This window comes from Symphalangus syndactylus, chromosome 11, assembly GCF_028878055.3.
Source record: "Symphalangus syndactylus isolate Jambi chromosome 11, NHGRI_mSymSyn1-v2.1_pri, whole genome shotgun sequence".
In the NCBI taxonomy this organism is placed as follows: Eukaryota; Metazoa; Chordata; class Mammalia; order Primates; family Hylobatidae; genus Symphalangus; species Symphalangus syndactylus.
In genome coordinates, this window is record NC_072433.2 from 32,005,726 (window position 1) to 32,024,601 (window position 18,876).

Below are 18,876 nucleotides of genomic sequence, written 5' to 3' on the forward strand. Positions count from 1 at the left end.
TTCAGAAGAGGTCTGAAGGGAGTCACTATTTGTATATGTTTGTTTTCATGTAGAATTTCTGCCTTAGTCTGTTGTGTGCTTCTATAACAGAATACCACAGACTGGATAATTTATAATAAAAGTTTATTTGTTCACAGTTCTGGAGGCTGCAAAGTTCAAGATCTAGGTGGCAGCATATGGTGAGGGCCTTGTTGCTGCATAAGACATCAGTTGGCAAAGGGGCAAAGAGAGGGCGAGAGGTAGAGACAAAACAGGGCCAAACTCATCTTTTTATAAACGACCAATTCTTGTGATAATGGCATTTCTTCTTTCCTGGGAGCAGAGACCTCATGGCCTAATCACCTCCTAAATGTCCTAATTCTTAATACTGTTACAATGGCATCTAAATTTCAACATGAGTTGAAGAGGGAGCAAACATTAAAACCATAAAAATTTCTGGCCAGGTGCAGTGGCTCACGCCTGTAATCCCAGCACCTTGGGAGGCCGAGGGGGGAGGATCACAAGGTCAGGAGATCGAGACCATCCTGGCTAACATGGTGAAACCCCGTCTCTACTAAAAAAAAAAAAAAAAAAAAATTAGCCAGGCATGGTGGCGGGCACCCATAGTCCCAGCTACTCAGGAGGCTGAGGCAGGAGAATGGCGTGAACCTGGGAGGCGGAGCTTGCAGTGAGCCGAGATCGTGCCACTGCACTCCAGCCTGGGCGACAAAGCAAGACTCCGTCTCCAAACAAACAAACAAAAAAACCATAAAAATGTCTTTATTTTTTGATGGGGAAACTTCATTTTTTAAATTTTTATTGTCTTACTATTATTTAAAATTTCATAGGTACATAGTAGGTGTGTATATTTATTGGGTATATGAGGTGTTTTGATACAAGCATGTAAGTAAAATAAGCACATCATGGAGAATGGGGTATCCATCCCCTCAAGCATTTATCCTTTGAGTTACAAACAATCTACTTACACTCTTTATTTTAAAATGTACAATTAAGTTATTATTGACTATAGTCACTCTATTGTACTATCAAATAGTAGGTCTTATTTATTTTTTCAATTTATTTTCTAGGTGTTAACAATCCCCACTCCCTCCCCAGCCCCTCATTACCTTTCCCAGCCTCTGGTAACCATTATGTTCATGAGTTCAGTTGTTTTGATTTGTAGTTTCCACAAATAAGTGAGAACATGTGATGTTTGTCTTTCTGTGCCTGGCTTATTTCACTTAACATAATGATCTCCAGTTTCATCTATGTTGTTGCCAATGACAGGATCTCATTATTTTTTTATGGCTGAATAGTACGCTATTGGTGGAAATGTAAATCAGGACAACCACTATGGAGAACAGTTTGGAGGTTTCTCAAAAAACTAAAAATTGAGCTACCATCTGATCCAGCTAACCTACTGCTGGATGTATACCCAAAACAAAGGAAATAAGTGTATTGAAGGAATATTAGCACTCCTATGTTTGTTGCAGCACTGTTTACAATAGCTAAAATTTGGAAGCAACCTAAGTGTCCATTAATAGACGAATGGACAAAGAAAGTGTAGTAGATATACACAATGGAGTACTATTCAGCCATAGCAAGTTTTTTCCCCTGTAACTGATGGACTACATTATTTTATTTTATTTAACTTAATTGATTTCTTTTATTTTTTTCTTTTCTATTTTCTTTCATTTTAAAAAAAAAAAGTTATTTTATTTTATTTTATTTTATGTTAAGTTCTGGGATACATGTGCAGGACATGCAGGTTTGTTACATAGGTAAATGTGTGCCACGGTGGTTTGCTGCACCTATCAACCCATCACCTAGGTATTAAGCCCCACATGCAGTAGCTATTTATCCTGATGCTCTCCCTCCCTCTGACCCCTGACAGACCCCAATATGTGTTGTTTCCCTCCCTGTGTCTATGTGTTCTCATTGTTCATCTACTACTCATTAAGTGAGTACATGCAGTGTTTAGTTTTCTGTTCCTGAGTTAGTTTGCTGAGGATAATGTCTTCCGGCTCCATCCATGTCCCTATAAAAGACATGATCTTGTTCCTTTTAGCCATAGCAATTTATTACAAGCTCATAAAGGAAAAAAAGTATTCATGCATCGAGACATTGAAAAATATTTAGAAATGCTAAGAGACTATTATGTGCCAGGTATTGTTCTAGGGGCTGGGTAAGCATCAATAAGCAACAACAAAATCCATTTGTTTATTGTCTGTCTGATCCCACTAGAATGCACATGGACAAAGACTTCAATGGTTGGGTGAGGAAGAATAGGAGTACCAACAGAGATTGGTTATTATTTTGTAAATGTTGGTCAGGGAAGGCTCATTAATAATTTGATGTTTGAGGAGAGGTATTACAATGCTGTTTTTACCAAGGAGGACAGGATCAGGGAGACAAAGTGGCTTGCTGATAGTCACACTGTCTACGATGTGTGCCTGGTATATAATAGCTGTCGGGATTCTAAGTTTAGGACTGATCTGTTGCAACATGGAAAGATGAAAATCGCTTTTATCTAGTCTTACAGTATTTATCAAAGTTCTCAGGGGAGTAAACAAGGCATTAGTCATGTATTTTAGTGTAGGAAGATTGGAGCAGGAATACCTTTATAGAAAAGAGAGTGCTCAAAGCCTTGGCAAATTTTGACAAAGAGGGGCAGGCAAGGTAGATGCAAAAATTAAGAATAAAAGCACATATAGAAAACAAATTTGCTGTGATAATTGTTATAACAGAGTGAAGCCAGACACAATAGCAAGGTCCAAAATGGGAGGAGATAAATTTGCCTTTTAGCAGCTGTTGCTCACACTTGCCTCACCATTTGAACTGTGAGCTATTTCAGATCTAGAGAACTACACCTCATCTGTCTTTATATCTCCAACCCTTAGTGCCTATCTCATTAAAAGTGCTCTCTCCATGACTTTAATTGGAATCACATTACCTAGCCTTATGCAAAGTTGGGGAATTAATGAGGGTGGAAGATGAGAACATGGCTTCACTTCTCTTTCCCTGCTGTGGGGTGCTAAGAAATCAGGGTTAAGTTTGGAGTATTTACAGAGGTAGCACAAGTATGAAAAACCATTATGAAAGAAAGTTTAATTCATTTATCATCTGTCTGATTTACTCACCTAAGATTTCTTTGGATTCTAAGTCCACTCACAGTCGAAATAGAAACCTAGAATTCCTTCATAATATCAGATCATTTGAATACATGAAGATCTTCAGGCTTATTTTGTATTTTCCTCTAAATATATAAAACAAATACAATAAAACTAAGTTCACACTTTGGGAACGTGAAATAATCAGACAAACAGCTTTGGGAAGAATGGCTGATTGATAGGTTCAGAAAGAATCAACAACATCCTCTTATCTTTGGAACCCTTTGGGGCCATCACATGGCAATGATTCCTAGCAAAACAGAAAGGAAAAAAAAAGTTAAAGATCTTGATAATCATCAGTACAATCTGCCTGTCTATGATACAATGCATTTTGATGTGTTCTATGGGATCTCAGGAAATGTATTTTTTTCAGTGAGGGTGGACAAAGAATTACACTGTTGCTTAAGGAGAGAGCTATTTGAATTAGAGTTAGAAAATTCTAGATTCCAACGTCATTTACTAGCACTGTGACTTGGAGTAAGTCACTTATTATGCTGTACTTTCAAGAAGCAGGAAAAGTGTATATTTCAGACAACCTTACATGCATTTCCTGATTTAATCCCTTGATCATTTTAGTGACAAAAGATTAGTGTTTTTCATTTAACAATTCAGGGACTTCATGATTAGAAAGGATTAGCGACTTATTCAAAGTTACTCAAAACATAAATGTCAGATTTGAAGACACGCTTATGCTTTTGTTCTAGCCCACAATGTTTTCTCTGCATAAAATGATTTTTTCTTTTGTATGTCGAACTTATATGCACATATATAGGTTACTTCTAGAGATGGTATGTTGTTCAGCATTACACAGCATAAAATGTCACGTGCTAGTAATGGCTGCAAGTTTCTCAGAAATCAATCAGGGACTTGCATTCTTTGTATTGTAAGAAGCACAAAAACAGAAAACGTAAACAAATAAACCTCAGGTTCTGTAATTACCATGAACAACGAAGAGTTTGAGGGAACCAGTCTTTTATCAACAGTGGGTATCTTTGCTGCAGAGAATCTTATGGAGACCCCCTCTATCCACCAAGCCTAAAGCTGGGCAAATAGGTGGTAATCAGTGAGTGTTTACTGAGTTGAATTGAAGTGAAGAAAGCAGACAGTTAGGAAAGGTGGAACTTCAATATCCTTTCATTCATGCATTCACATGCCAAATACGTTTTCCTATAATATGTATCTTCCCTTAGATTCATTGAAACAAAAACATTCAAAGAAAGAGCACATACTGCAAGGAGGCAGTGGAGAATAAGAAGAGACTGATAAGAATCAGGAAGTGTAAGCCAAGGGAGAGTCATATAATCTTTAAAGATCTAGAGAAGGATAAATAAGATTACCTATTTGATATAGAGTTAATTTTAATATAAAGAATAAAAAGCACAAGCCACTTAATCTATTTGGAGAAACACTGCTGTGATGTATTTTGACAACTGTCACTAAGGGCACAATAGACCTGTAACAACCTGCTCTTACTAACCCTCTGTTTAGTAACTCTCTATTAACTAGAGCATCAACCTCACTTTCTGTTCTAAGTGTTTTTTGCCTCCGGCTTCCCTCCAAGGAAGGTCAGACTCAGCCTCTTGTTTATACAGATCTAACTATCTCTGTCCTGGAGGGACATAGAGGTCTATTCCCCTCTGCTTGCCTCTTTATCTTGGGGCATAATCACACCTAGATTGCAAGTTTCCCAAACAGCCTGGGCTAAGTGTAGTTAAAATGTGATCTATGTGCATAAGGACCACTAGTAATGAATGGCTCCTACAGATTACACATATTTGTCTTATTTTGTCCGCAAGTACCACTCTCTCTGTTTTATAAAGGGAAAGGCTGGAACCAGAAAGCCAATATATTGTGGTGACTTTGCTGTGTTTCATACGCCTGTGCAACTTGCAATATAGTCCCCTGCCTCCACACTTAGAATGTAAAGATTATGAAGTCAGCTTCCTTCTCTGTCTTTATCTGAAACAGTGTTTGATATGCAGTAGGTGTTTAATAAACACTATGGAATGATGGACTCAGTCCTTGTCAGTGGCTAAGTATGCCCATCCCACTTCTTTTCCTTAATCCGTGTAAAATAGAACCCAAGATTTTATGTGCCACCCACCTTCTTAGGTGTATGAATGGGAGCTGAAAAGTGTTGACTACATGAGTACAAATACATTCTTTTGGAAAATATGAAAACATAAAGAAAAAATGCAAAATGAGAACTAGTGATTATAAGCAAAAGAGAAAACGAGGTGCAATGTTGAGCCAACAGCTGATGCTATGTCTTGCACAGACAGTGATCTGATCTGATGAAGCAGGAATCCTGCAGCAGCATTGTCTGAGAAGAGGCATAAGGGGAGGAGGAGGAGGAGGGAAATTCTATTTTCAGAGATAAATGTGAGGAAAGAGGCAAGTCACTGCACTGGGAAGAAAGAGAGCCTGCACCCCCAAAGAAGAATGTAGGAGGATTTCAAAAACAGGACTTGTGGAATGCAACAAAAGGGTCAGGGAGGGTATTTGCTTGAAAGGAACAAAAGGAGTGGTGAGAAGATTATCCAGGGTTAGTTGTGAGATCTGTGGCCTTTGAATTACTGTGAAAGAATCAAGTCTTCAGAATTTTAAGTGCCTCTAGCATGTAACTCCGCTCAGTACTTGAACACCTTTCACTTTTGTATATCTCAGTGTTTTATAAGCCTCTTTGGCTGACAAAGAAAAACCAGGAGAAGCATGACAGTGGTAGAAAGCCCTGGAAAGTATATATATCTCAGTCTAGCTCCTGAGTCCTACTCTGAGGGGAATTTAGACAAGTCATCAGTCTATGTTCGATGGTCATTGTGACAGCTACCGTAATTAAATGAAGACACTCCCTCCCTAGCCAAAGATCTCTCATTGAAATAGTTGTGCTTTTCTGCCCTGTTTGAAAGCAATGGAAGCAATTATTGTCCCTGTCTTTACAGCTTCGTGCAGTCAGAGTTATGCAATTACAACAATAATGTAGTCTTAGGGGTTGTAGTAGTAGTAGTTATTGTTGTTGTCATCATAGTGTTGATCAGCTAATTATTATTTTATATTATTATTGGCTAAATATTTTATCATGCATTTATCTTTAATAATAATCTTTTAAAAATATTTTGGGGTAAGTGCTGTCTTCATGTGGCAGAAGAAAAGTCATGGACTCAGAGAAGTTAAGAAAATTTTCCAGGTTATTTACAACAACTGCAAATGAAAAAGCCAGAAATCCAACCCATTGTGTCATATCAAACCTGGGCTCCTAAAACACTACTCGTATTACTTGTGTGTAGTGGTAAGCTGTGATCAATATGACATGCCCTGATTGATCATGTCTGATTGATCAATCAGATATACCATGTCTGATTGATATCTAGGCCTTTGAAGCACGACAGGCATTAGGACCACATTAACATTTGGGGATAAGATCAATTCAATTAAAATTTGTTTTGAGTACCTATTATACTCTGTGAATTATGTCAGGTGCTATTTTATAAGTCTCAGGTGGGTATTTCTATGTCTGTTTTATAGGTGAGGAGACTGAGTTTCTAAGAATTGAAAATTGTCACTAAATTGTATTTAGATTCAGGTCTGAATTCTGGCTCCATTTCTTAGTAGGTAACTCCAGGGCCAGTGCCCCATTCTCTCTACAACTCTACTGTTCTCTTCTGCTTAAGTTCTGAATTGCTAGGCGAAAGCATCCAATTTTGTAGTGACTTTCACTTTGCTTTTTTAAACCATAATATACTTATTATACGTATAATTAGTTATTGGAATTGTGGCTTAAGGAAAGAATAGTGCCATCATGTTCTTCACAGAAATAATTCCACTTGATTGAAGTGTCCCTGGAAATGTTTTCATTTAGGAAAAAAGAAATTTCACCTTAATTCTGAATAGGAATAATTAGAAGTATTTCAATGTAACTCAAAATTGGCAATTTAGGTAGCATCAGTCATTGGCTAGCCATATGTTGGTACTGGAAATGGTGGCCTGTGTAGAATTATTTAACAGGGAATCCAAGAGCTACAGAAGTAACAGTCTATACGAAGTCACTATGCATGTTGGGAGTAAAAATATAGAGACGGGATATAATGGTTAATTCACTTGCAGGGATTTCATATGTTATTCCATATGGATATGGATATAGAGATAGCTGTGATCTACACAGTGGGATAATTAAGAAGCTGTAGTTTTTTTAGTCTAGGAATATGCTACATTATAAAACAGGAAATTCACATGTAAGGAAGTAATTTTTACACATCGAGATAGTGGAATGATCCTCAGTGGTCTGATTTAAAGCTTTCAAGTCCACTGTTCTATAGCAACAATGTCCAAGCATAAATGGGGCAGGGCATATAGAGGTTAGTGTATAAAACCTATATGACAGAGCCATGCCTGTCAAACAGAATCATATTAAGATGCTGGGATAGCATAGAAGGAGATTGTTGGACAAATATCTTACTAAGCATTCTGCAGAGATTTTTTTTGGCAAAGGAGAGTATATTATTTTCTACATTCTTTCTATCAGACATGGAGTTTCTAGGCAAATTAAAAAAAATTTTATAATTAAGTTTCTAAAGACCAAGATTTGGACCCCACAGCTGGAGGCTGTGGGACCTTGTCCAAGACCTTTCTCATTGCTGGGTCACATTCTGAATTCCCAATATTCATGTGATAATATATTTTCACCTGTGGAAAATGAATTGTTTTCCTGTCAACTCTTCTAGGAGAATTTGCATGTCATAACTATATATTTGCCAAGAGAAATAACTAACTGTGAATCTTCAAAAATAGCAAGTAACACCAGAACATTATTTATTGATAAAGCATGTATATCAAAGAAATTGTTTTTTCATGAATTCATCCCCAAGTAATTATATTCATGAAATATTTCTAGAATCCATAGCTCATCAGCACCACCCTTTTTTTGAGTATTCTTGAGAATATATGAAATATTAGAACACTGCCCTACAAATTTATATTGAGACATTTAATTAATACTTCAAATGTCAATTATGAAATGAATAAAATATCTACAGAAACAATGAGAACCCCATGTTCTTCAGTCTATAAAACATACTCACCTCACTAGCATTAATTGTAGTGCTATGTCCTTCTTCTGGCAAACCATCATAATCTCAAGATGTGACTCAGGCTGTGATGGAATGAAGTAGCCCTTGAGCCTTAAAGCAGTAAGACTTGAAGTCAAATACTGCCACACACACCCCCACCCTCCCACCAGACACACACACTTAGTGGCTCTGTGATTGTGTAACAACATCTGTATGTCTCTGGTCCCTGGAGACATGACAATTATTAATAGTTTTCAAGTGGTTGCATGCTCCAGGGCTGAGTCCCTGAAGCAGCAAGCTTCAATTACCATGTTTTTCTTCTCTTTCTTCTTCCATCTTCATTCTCTCCTATCTTCTCTTTTTCTCTTTGTAGTATTTTCTTCTCTGTTACATTTGTTGAATAACCTATTATGTGCCAGGGATTGCGTTAGGTTCTGGGTGATAATTATGACATGGCTTTCATACCCATTAATTTGCTAGCAGGACAGGTTGAAATAGAGGAGGTGGTGAAATGGAAAGAAACATAAAAACAAATGCTGTGAGGAATTTTCTAGCAAAGGTGCATACAATCAAAAGGAAGAAAGCAAGTCGTCCTACTTGGAAAGGCTTCTTGGCAGCTGAAACATCAGAGCTGGGACTGAAAGGATGCATGGAATTTTAAGAGGTCCAGTAAAGAGTAAGGGTGTTCCAGACTGTATTAGCCACACAAAATTGTGGAGGAACCAAAGTATATGGCAAATCCAAAGAAAGGAAAGTGTTTGGAAAATCAGAGGCATAGGCTGTGTAGACTACTATAGTAAAAAATGTTTGGAGACAAGTCATGTAAAGATTTGAATAAGAGAAAAATCACTTTGTTACCTGGAAATCATTGTGGAAGCATTACCTTTTTGAAATTTGTGAGAGATGTTCACATCTTGTAGTAGATTTTCTGAATATAATCTTTCTTTCTAATTTTAAAAATAGCATAAATATTTGCCGATTATCATAACCACTGAATTAATACCTAAATTTCATTTGACATATGTATATATATGTGTGTATACATTTATAAAACCTAAGTAGAAAACATGCATATATTTACACATGTGTGAATCTATATATCCAGATATGAACATATATATTTATAAAAAGAAATACAAAATTTAACTACATTTATATGTACATATTTACAGCTATGAGTGTGCATATATATGTGTATGTTTATAAAATATATATACTGTGTGTATATATAATATTATATATATAATGTAGAAAATAAAACATTTGCCTTTTTACTTATCATGTAATAATACTGAACAATAATACTGAGTCTAAACTCTTGATTGCAATTAATAACATTTTGTATATGAGATCAGTGAGCCTCAGGGAATTTCAGTGACCTGCCCATGATGACATGGCTGGTAATAGTTCTACGAAAATAATTTCTCATCTAGCTAACCCCAGAGCCCATTCTCTAAGCACAGATCTGTGCTTCCTGTTATAGACAGTTGAGAAATATGGGGCGGACACTTCCAGTGCCTGCACTAAAGCATATCAAGCTATCTTTGTGTGTATTTATTTCTAAATTTTTATATGCACAGTATAACACAGGCTAATCATGGCATATGTAACTCAAAATAATTTTAAAGTTATTATAATGTAATCATTTGTAATAGGCTCTTTATAACAGTTTTTAATGTCTGCTTAATATTGTATGCCTTTGATCTCTATAACCTTAACCACTAACTTAATATTTTTCTTGTTATTATTTAAATTGCTTTTCTTTTAAAAAATATTGTACAGAAAAGTGAACATCTGAAACTAAAAATATGAGTTACCAGGAGAAAATAAAATTTATGATTGTCTTAGAATAAGTTCTTAGTTTAAAAAGTACTGGTCAAAATGTATAAACAAGCTTTTGATTGCTGATTCACTTGATCAGTTGTATTTCCAAATGGGTTGTTATATTTTTAAAAGGCACCAGAAATGTATAAGAGGAGATACAGTTTTTCCAAATTCAGGTACATCTATCTATATGTCTATTTATCTGTCTCTCTCTCTATTTCCCTATCTATTTCTCTGTCTATCTGTCTATCTATCTATCTATCCATCTATCTATCTATCTATCATCTATCATCTATCTATCTATCTATCTATCTATCTATCTATCTATCTATCATCTATCTAGCTGTCTTCCTCTATAATCTCTCCCCATCTATCTAAATCATAAATTATTAGTCACAAAGAAAGGGAAATTCTGTTTTCTTTGAGCCTTTTGGAGGCCGAATTATTTTCTAATGTGTTTATCTAAGTGTTTCATTTTTTCCTTTGTGGTATATCTGTGCAAGTTTGATATTGTTGTGATTCTATTATTCAGTGGTAAGGTGGGCGTGTGTGGAAGTATGTCTGGTTATATGTACTTTATTCTTCACAACTGGTAGCATGTAGTATAAATCACATAGCTAGCAGAAAGTATGGGTGCAATACATGACCCCCCCACTTATAAAATAATTGTCTCTTATAGCGTTTTACCACTTAACCTGATAAGTAAAAGACCCCTTTTCACAGATAATAAAATGATAATTGCACATTGAATTGGAAAGGGTTTTTGGGGATAACAAAGCTAGTGGTTTCATAACCAGGATAATGTGTTCAACAAGTCTTACTCAAAAGAGGAGTCTAGCACAGCATTTTATATCAACTGCAATCTTTGAACAGCACAATCTGGGAGACCCGTGAAGAGTGAATTACAGTAATCAGCCTTCAAAATGACAAAAGAGTCAATCAGCATCCCCTTGCCTTTCTTGTGAAGCCTCTCAATCTGGTGATATCACAGAAATTATAAAAAGAAATCTTCGTGACGGATACAAAATGCTTCTCAAATGATAACGCCAAAGACAATGGGAAGAAAAAAGAACACAAACACAAGTTTAATGTTTCTGAGATGACTGAAGCTGGATTCTAATCAGAAGTACTCCCTGGATGATGAGACATAAGAAACAGCTGTTGAGCACTAAGAGGAACTTAGGCCAGTCTAGGATTTAAATTCTTAAACTCCTGAACCAGGAAAATCTCCATTTGATTGAATAACATAAAGATAAAATCATATCTTAAAAACAGGAGAATCAAACACATCAGTCTATTCACAGCTAGGTAATGAATGTTGGTTTCAAACAAGATGATCCTCCTTTTCCTTGTAATTCTTCTACTAGAATTCACCCCTTAATCTTCTTCTACTCCCCAGTGCCAGGTTCAAATTTCCATTGAATTAACTTCATGGAGAATGGAGGGTTCTCATTAATTGAATTCCCTTATTTGCTTGAATTTTCAAAATGAAGTTCCAGGGAAACTTCTAAAATATAATCATTTGTATTCTCTCATCTGGAACTACTATGCAACTTAAGCTACTGAGACTCCGGGAGGCCTAGGTACTCCTGAATACCAAGTGTGATTTTTCCTTCTCAAAATTACAAAATGTTACAGTCCCCCACTTTCAAGGAAAAAAGTTTGTCCCGGGGATGTTCTGTTGTTAGTCCAAGGTGAGCTGATTACGAAAGGGTCTAAATCTAAACCCTAGAAACATTACTGTTGGAAATTTACAAAAGTAAAAAATAAAAGATGTGATCAGATAATTTTATCAACTCAGTACTCTTATCCTGGAATTTCTATGCTGGAAAAAATGATCTAAGCTGTTTTCTTTATTGTGAGGTTATTTATCAAATATCCACATCAAGAATTTTACTAATTGCTTCAGAGGAAAGCATTTTGTCACATGGCTTCTCCTAAACTTGAGACAACTAACTTGTCGCCACACTGGTGTAATGGAAGGTTAAACTTATGTGAGCTTCTGAACATGTTGCTGACTGTTGGGAATGTGTGACTGTAAGCGTGCTAGGGACATGGACACTATTGCTGCTTATGATAAAAGATAGACACAATTTATGTCTTGGGCAACAGGATGTTATTTAAAGTAGCACCATCAAAATTTGCTTTAAATTAAATTAATTTGCCAAAATAAACTATTCTGGCAAATAGTGAGTCAGAATCTTCTCTCTGGCTTTTTAGAATAAAAGTTGAAAATGGATAAGAAATGCCATTTTATTGAAGATTTAAGTCATTTTTTAGCATTCACAGTTCAAAACTTTTGACTTTTGACTTCTTAAATCTGAAAATTTAAATCCTTCTCAAATTTCAAAACAGTCTTCCCTAATTACTATATTTTGTGCTCTGTATTAGGTGGCATTTCATACCAAACAAAGATTTTTAAAATAGGGGAATTATGTCGTCCATAATTTTGTTTATTCATTAATTTGTTTTATTGGATGCAGAGTTTCTCATCAAACACATTTCTTTTCATAAAAGAAACAGCCTGAAGCTACTAGTGCTTGGGAGATATGTTAGCCAAAGCAGGAGAAAAGAAGTAGAAGGGAATAGTAAGGCTATTTTCATCTTCTATTTTCGGAGCTTGTCAATATCTTGAAGTATCTATGGAAGTGAAATACATTGTGAACAGGAATAGTAAAGTTAAGTAATATGTGTAGATAAGCCCAACACAAAAAGAAAAATAAGAGAATCCAGGGCAATTGTGGTTTCCCCTATCCTGCCTTTCCAGCTACAAAATAGCATAAAAAGCGTTCCAAAAATTCTGTCTTGAATGTTTTAATGAGTTTCTACTAGTAGTGGGGTTGAGACTAGAGGCAGTGGACTCAGGAAAGCAAGAGCTGTTCATTATTCAGTTTGAACTGAAGCCAATTAACTGTGCTGCGTGTTCTAAAGAAACCTTGGAGAGACTTCCTACTGTCCTTAGGTATCAGAAAACCTACTCCCAATGTTGTGGAAGAAAAGAGGAGATGCAAAGACTCTCAGAGGTGCAGCTTCCCGGTGGGGTCATCTTGAGCAACCCACTTAAATGAATAGGTATTACTCTCATTTTACAGGTAAGAAAACAGTCTGCCCTGCCTTCTTAAAGAGTGGGCCTGGACCGCAGTACATTATTACATTGAAGTACTTTTGAACTATAGATGTCTGTGTAGGAGTGACATGCGGGCAAAATGTTTGGCACTTGAACAGAGTCCCAGTTTTGTAACCGTATATTTTAGGATCTTGTCAGGAAAGAGGCAATTGAGGAAAATTTAACAAAGGGACAATTGACAAAAGTATGGCCCGGTTAAGAGAGACCTTCATGGAAGAATGCAGCACCATATGCTAGCAGTAGAAGTACCATCAAGACTCTTAGACCTTAAGGAGCAAAGGAAGGTGGCAGTTATTGGACACTAGATAGAATTTTACTTTAATGATATCTTTAGATAATAACCTGAGTGGCCAAATACAGGAATAAAATCTTTGCAGGAGTCTTTGGGGGAGCCATTTTCACAACCTCCTAGGTTAATGTGTATTGGTGGAGCCTAACAAAAAGCCAGAAAGTAAGGGAGTTAATTGAGGCAATCTATCAAGGCCACCCTTACATGCCAACACTGGGTGGATAGGGCTGGGCAGTGGACTTGTAGGAGCAATTGTAGAATATTCTGTACTCTAGCCACCATCCACATAAGCATTAAAAAGTCTGGTTGGGGAAGGGGAACAGTGTGTTTGGGTAAGTACTGTGTACCAAGAACTTTGCCTGAATTATCTTACATCATCTTGGAATGTCCACAATGAGAAGCTGCTTATTATCTCTGCTTGAGAGGATATGGAGTGTAGATGAGTTTAATAATTTATTCATGGTCACAAAGTTGGTAAGCTTAAGACTAAGATAAAAAATACAAACTTGCTTGACTTCAATTATGAGGGCAGCATTGATAAGAGGAATCAAACTTGAAAATATATGGTTGACCCTTGAACAACACAGGTTTAACCTGTGAAGGTCCACTTACAAGTACATTTTTTTCAATAAATATTTTGTAAATTTTTCTGAGATTTTCAACAATTTGGAAAAATTGACAGATGAACCAGGTAGCCTAGAATGTTAAAAAAATTAAGAAAAATGAATGTCATGAATGCATAAAACGTGTGTAGATACTATTGTTACCAGAAAGGGGTCCCAGTCCAGACCTCAAAAGAGGGTTCTTGGATGTTGTGCAAGAAATAAGTCAGGGCAAGTCTGTAGAATAGTGAAAGTGAGTTTATTAAGAAAGTAAAGGAATAAAAGAATGGATATTCCATAGACAGAGCAGCCCTGAGGCTGCTGGTTGCCCATGTTTATGCTTATTTCTTGATGATATGATAAACAGTGAGTGGATTATTCATTCCTCCCCTTTTGTAGACCATATATAGTAACTTCCTGAAGTTGCCGTGGCATTTGCAAACTGTCATGGTGCTGGTGGGAGTGTAGCAGTGAGGACGACCAGAGGTCACTCTTGTCACTATCTTGGTTTTGGTGGGTTTTGGCTAGTTTCTTTACTGCAACCTGTTTTATCAGCAAGGTCTTTGTGATCTGTATCTTGTGCCGGCTTCCTATCTCATCCTGTAAGTTAGAATGCCTTAACTGTCTGGGAATGCATCTCAGAAGGTCTCAGCCTTATTTTACCTAGCCCCTATTCAAGATGGAGTTGTTCCAGTTTCCCAAGCCTCTTACACTGTTCTATTTATATGTTAATCGACTGTTTGTGTTATCGGTAAGGTTTGTGGTCAATAGTAGGTTATTAGCAGTTAAGTTTTGGGGGAGTCAAAAATGACATACGGATTTTCAACCGTACGTGGGGTCAGTGCCCCTAACCTCCCGTGTTCAAGAGTCAACTGTATATGCATCTTAGGTAGTATGAAGCTGCTTACTTCAACGCGGGAGGGTAAAAAGACTTTTGCAATTGATGAAGTCCCATGGAGCATTTCTTGTCCTATTTGATAAACAACATTCTCCACTGTGATGCTTCACTCATATTCTGATATAACTCATAGACACTAACCCAAAGGTGTTATTTCCAAGTGAGTAAAAAAACTATTTTAATTCCAAATGCCTGAGAGACATCACGGTTTTGTTTTGTTTTACATTCTCACTTTCACAACATATAAAAGAAATGATGAGAATAATACATACCAATCTTTTTTGACTCAGAGAAGTTGCAGGAGTTCTTTCACACACGTAACCTGAAAAGTCTCATGCATAGACCTCACCTCATCAACTTTCTTGAAAAAAATTGCTGCCTTCCTTGGAGAATGACATTATTTTGCTCTGATCGTTAGAAGCTCCATGTCAAATTCCAAAGTCCAATGGATGGCATAATTGGTGATGACCTTAGAATGTGGTGGTACAAGCATTCATGTAAATGTCACAGGAGGAAAACAATGTTCTTATCTTTTTTACTGAAAATTTGAGCCATAATGACAACATTCTAGGTCATGAAAATATATATTCATAGGAGAGTAGCTATCTTGGTATCTCAACATGCTAATATAATGAGGTTGTTATCTTTGTTGCTATTTTTTGCTAATCTGTTTGTTTTCTTCTCAAAAATGCCTCAGAGTGATCTAAATCTGAATGGTTGATATATTTCTACTTTTATTTCTGTTTTTATTTTTAACTATATAGGTATGACCTGTGAGCTATATTATGACGTGATCAAATCCTGAAACAAAGCATTGCATTGAAAAATATCATTGTAGTATTACAAATGTTTCCAAATAAGCAAGGTTATCTAATTCAGTGCTCCCTGAATGGGAAGCCATTAAAGTTGTGTCAGAGTCTAATAAAGTGTATAATAACTCGTAGTTCTCCCCAGAGCCTGCTCCCTGAGTAGGTGCATTGTATTTCCCTGGTAACTCTTGGGACTCACCTGCTGCTCAAAAGATTCAGGGACTTGAACTCCTTGAAATGCTTTTACAGACAGATGATTTAAATGAACCATATGAATTAAAAAAAAAAAGAATTACAGCTTCAGAAGTGGCCAAGGCAATGGCTCAGCTTCAATTTGAATTGAACATGTATGGTGCCCCTGGGTTAGAAGTGAAGGGGTTAAATTATCTTTAATCTGGACATTTTCCTTTTAGCTTGACCAGAAATGTAACACACATCAATTCAATAGAAGTATTCTGGACTAGTCAAAATAAGTTTTATTATAGACATTTAGCAATATGGGAAAGGGTCATCTTATGACATAGAGTTAAGTAAAAATGCAGGAAATAAAAAAACACAATATTATCATACTAATATATCTGTTAGTTGTTTGACATGGGAAAATGTGAAATAACTGCAATATTTATCAATATGAGAATGCCTTAGCCACGTATAGTATATTGTACAATGAAAAATTATGCAACTGTAGGAAGTAATGAGGTGAACTTCTATGCAGTGACAAGGAAGTTTTTCAAAAACATCTTCTGTGAGAAAAAGAAAGTCTCAGAATGCTGCCTACATCATGATCATGTCTGTGGTTAAATGTTTATACACACATTTCTGGGTATGTACATATCATGGCCTTGTAATTTTGCACCTCAAAATGTCAGCATTATCTATGAAAAAAATATTTGGAGCTAGAGAGAGAGCTAAATAAGGATTTTTGATTTTCAAAATAAACTTCAGGAGGATCTAAGCAAATTTTAGATCTTTAACAAGAATATTAAATTACCAGTGAAACAAACAGACAAACCCACATGAAACCCTGAATATATATCAGAAGAAAAAACATTAAGATTTGAGCAGTGATAATTTTATCATATTTTATGTAATTTTATATTTTATTCACCTTTTCCTATATGTTCCTATTTTTCTAAACTATTTGCTACTTTTTACAAAGAGAAGATGTATCTAAATTAAAATATAAATATAGCTGAACAGTAGATTAGAACTTAAGACACTTGACTATATTAATTCTGATTGGTATTTTATTCATCTGAGTTGATGCTAATGATGCATTTATTTCATCTCTCCAATGTATTTGTGAACTTCAGAATAATTTATCTTTGACCTCAGAGCCTTCAAGCTATGTGTGTATTTACTCTTCTTGTGGGGGAATTGAGATCTGTGATAAATTGGAGAATTCTTACACTCCCAGGGTTTTCTGGGGTGGACGAGACTGTGTTATGATATACTTTATAATTTGGTAGGCAAGGGATGCCATTCAGTTTACTTTCTAGTATATATTTTTGCAAGTTCTTTTTTATACATTATAAAATATATTTTTGCAAATTATCTGTAAATGTCTATGACCACAGTCTTTCTCATTGATAGAACAGGCACACACCAATCAAATGTCAGAAGAACACAGAAAATTATCTGAGTAGGGACTTGGTGTATGCTTGTGAGTTTATGTGTGTGCATGTGTGAGATTAACACTTTCATTTTTGAATTAGCTCTCTGACTGAAAGTCATTCTTCCATTTTCCCCCTCAGCTATTATAAAAACTGCCCTTCCCAACATGGACAGAGAAGCCAAGGAGGAGTACCTGGTTGTTATCCAAGCCAAAGATATGGGTGGACACTCCGGTGGCCTGTCTGGGACCACGACACTTACAGTGACTCTTACTGATGTTAATGACAATCCTCCAAAATTTGCACAGAGTAAGTTAATTTCCTGCACTGGATGAGAATCTTGGTATGATGTTTCCATTTGAATTTATATTATAATTTTTAGTGATATTTAAAAACCTGACAGCAACTATTGAGTGGCTTATTATGTGCCAGGTATGGCATGATTTTGGTACTAAACTTACTCCCATTTTACAGATTACAAAGCAGTTGATACCATTTCCAAATATCAAGCGTATAGTAAGTAAGAATTAGAACCAGTATGTCTGACTGCAAGCTGTGCACTCCTTTCTCTTTTGCCTGCTATTTCTCTTTATGAAAGCTTGAGAGGGTGATGAAAATGAAGCTCAGATATTGCTCTATTATTAACCCCCTTTGTTTTAGAAAGGAAATCAAATCTCTAGTGCCCAAGGTAGGGAAGACAAATATGCAGTAGGCTTGCTGCAAAACGTACACTCCTTCTTCCTGCAAGTGGGAGGACATCAGTGAGACTCGACTCTTCCCTGCTAAAGCCATACTCTGCCTTGGAAATTTCAACAGCATGCATTCTAGGCAGCCAACATGAAAGAATCAGGGATACAATAATTATTTGGCAACTTTCTTTACTCTCGTCGAACACTTTCTTCTGAGCATTTATTCAAGTAATATGACAGAGACATGATTTGATAAGGCCTTTCTGACATGGTGACTCTTGAATTGAGACATGAAAAGGTGAATACAATTAGTTGGAATAAGGTGAAGCCATGGGAGGGAGGATGAATAGTGCCGCTAAAAAGGATGTTTAAGAGCCCTGTGTCTACATACTTATGATGATGATTATTATTTTTTAAGATGCCACATATAAGTAAGATCAGGCAGGACTTTTTTTCCTTTGATCTGGCTTATTTCACTTAACGTAACATCCTCTAGGTTCATTCATGTCGTTGCAAATGACAGGATCTCCTTTTTAAAGGCTGAATAATATTTCATTGTATAAATATACACCACAACTTCTTTAGCCATTCATCTGTCAGTGGATACTTGGGTAATGTCCATTTCTTTGCTATTCTGAAGAATCCTGGAATGAACATGAAAGTGCAGACATCTTTCCAAGGCAGTGGTTTCTTTTATCAAAACATCATAGTGTACACCTTAAATATAGTCAATAATAAAACAAAAGAAGCTCTGTGGAGGGATGGTGTACAGCCGTGTATGGGAATGGAAATAATTTCACTGCAGCTGGA

The 18,876-nt window shown here is 36.2% G+C and overlaps 1 protein-coding gene across 5 annotated transcripts in view; it reads left to right on the plus strand.

The window, feature by feature from the left end:
* CDH8 (cadherin 8) overlaps positions 1–18,876 on the plus strand; it is a 379,890-nt gene that overhangs the window by 194,683 nt on the left and 166,331 nt on the right. For all 5 annotated transcript variants that reach the window (XM_063612664.1, XM_055298666.2, XM_055298667.2 and 2 more), the window contains exon 5: positions 17,519–17,686. In XM_063612664.1, coding sequence (XP_063468734.1) covers positions 17,519–17,686 — 168 coding nt within the window. The remainder of the gene's footprint in view (positions 1–17,518; positions 17,687–18,876) is intronic.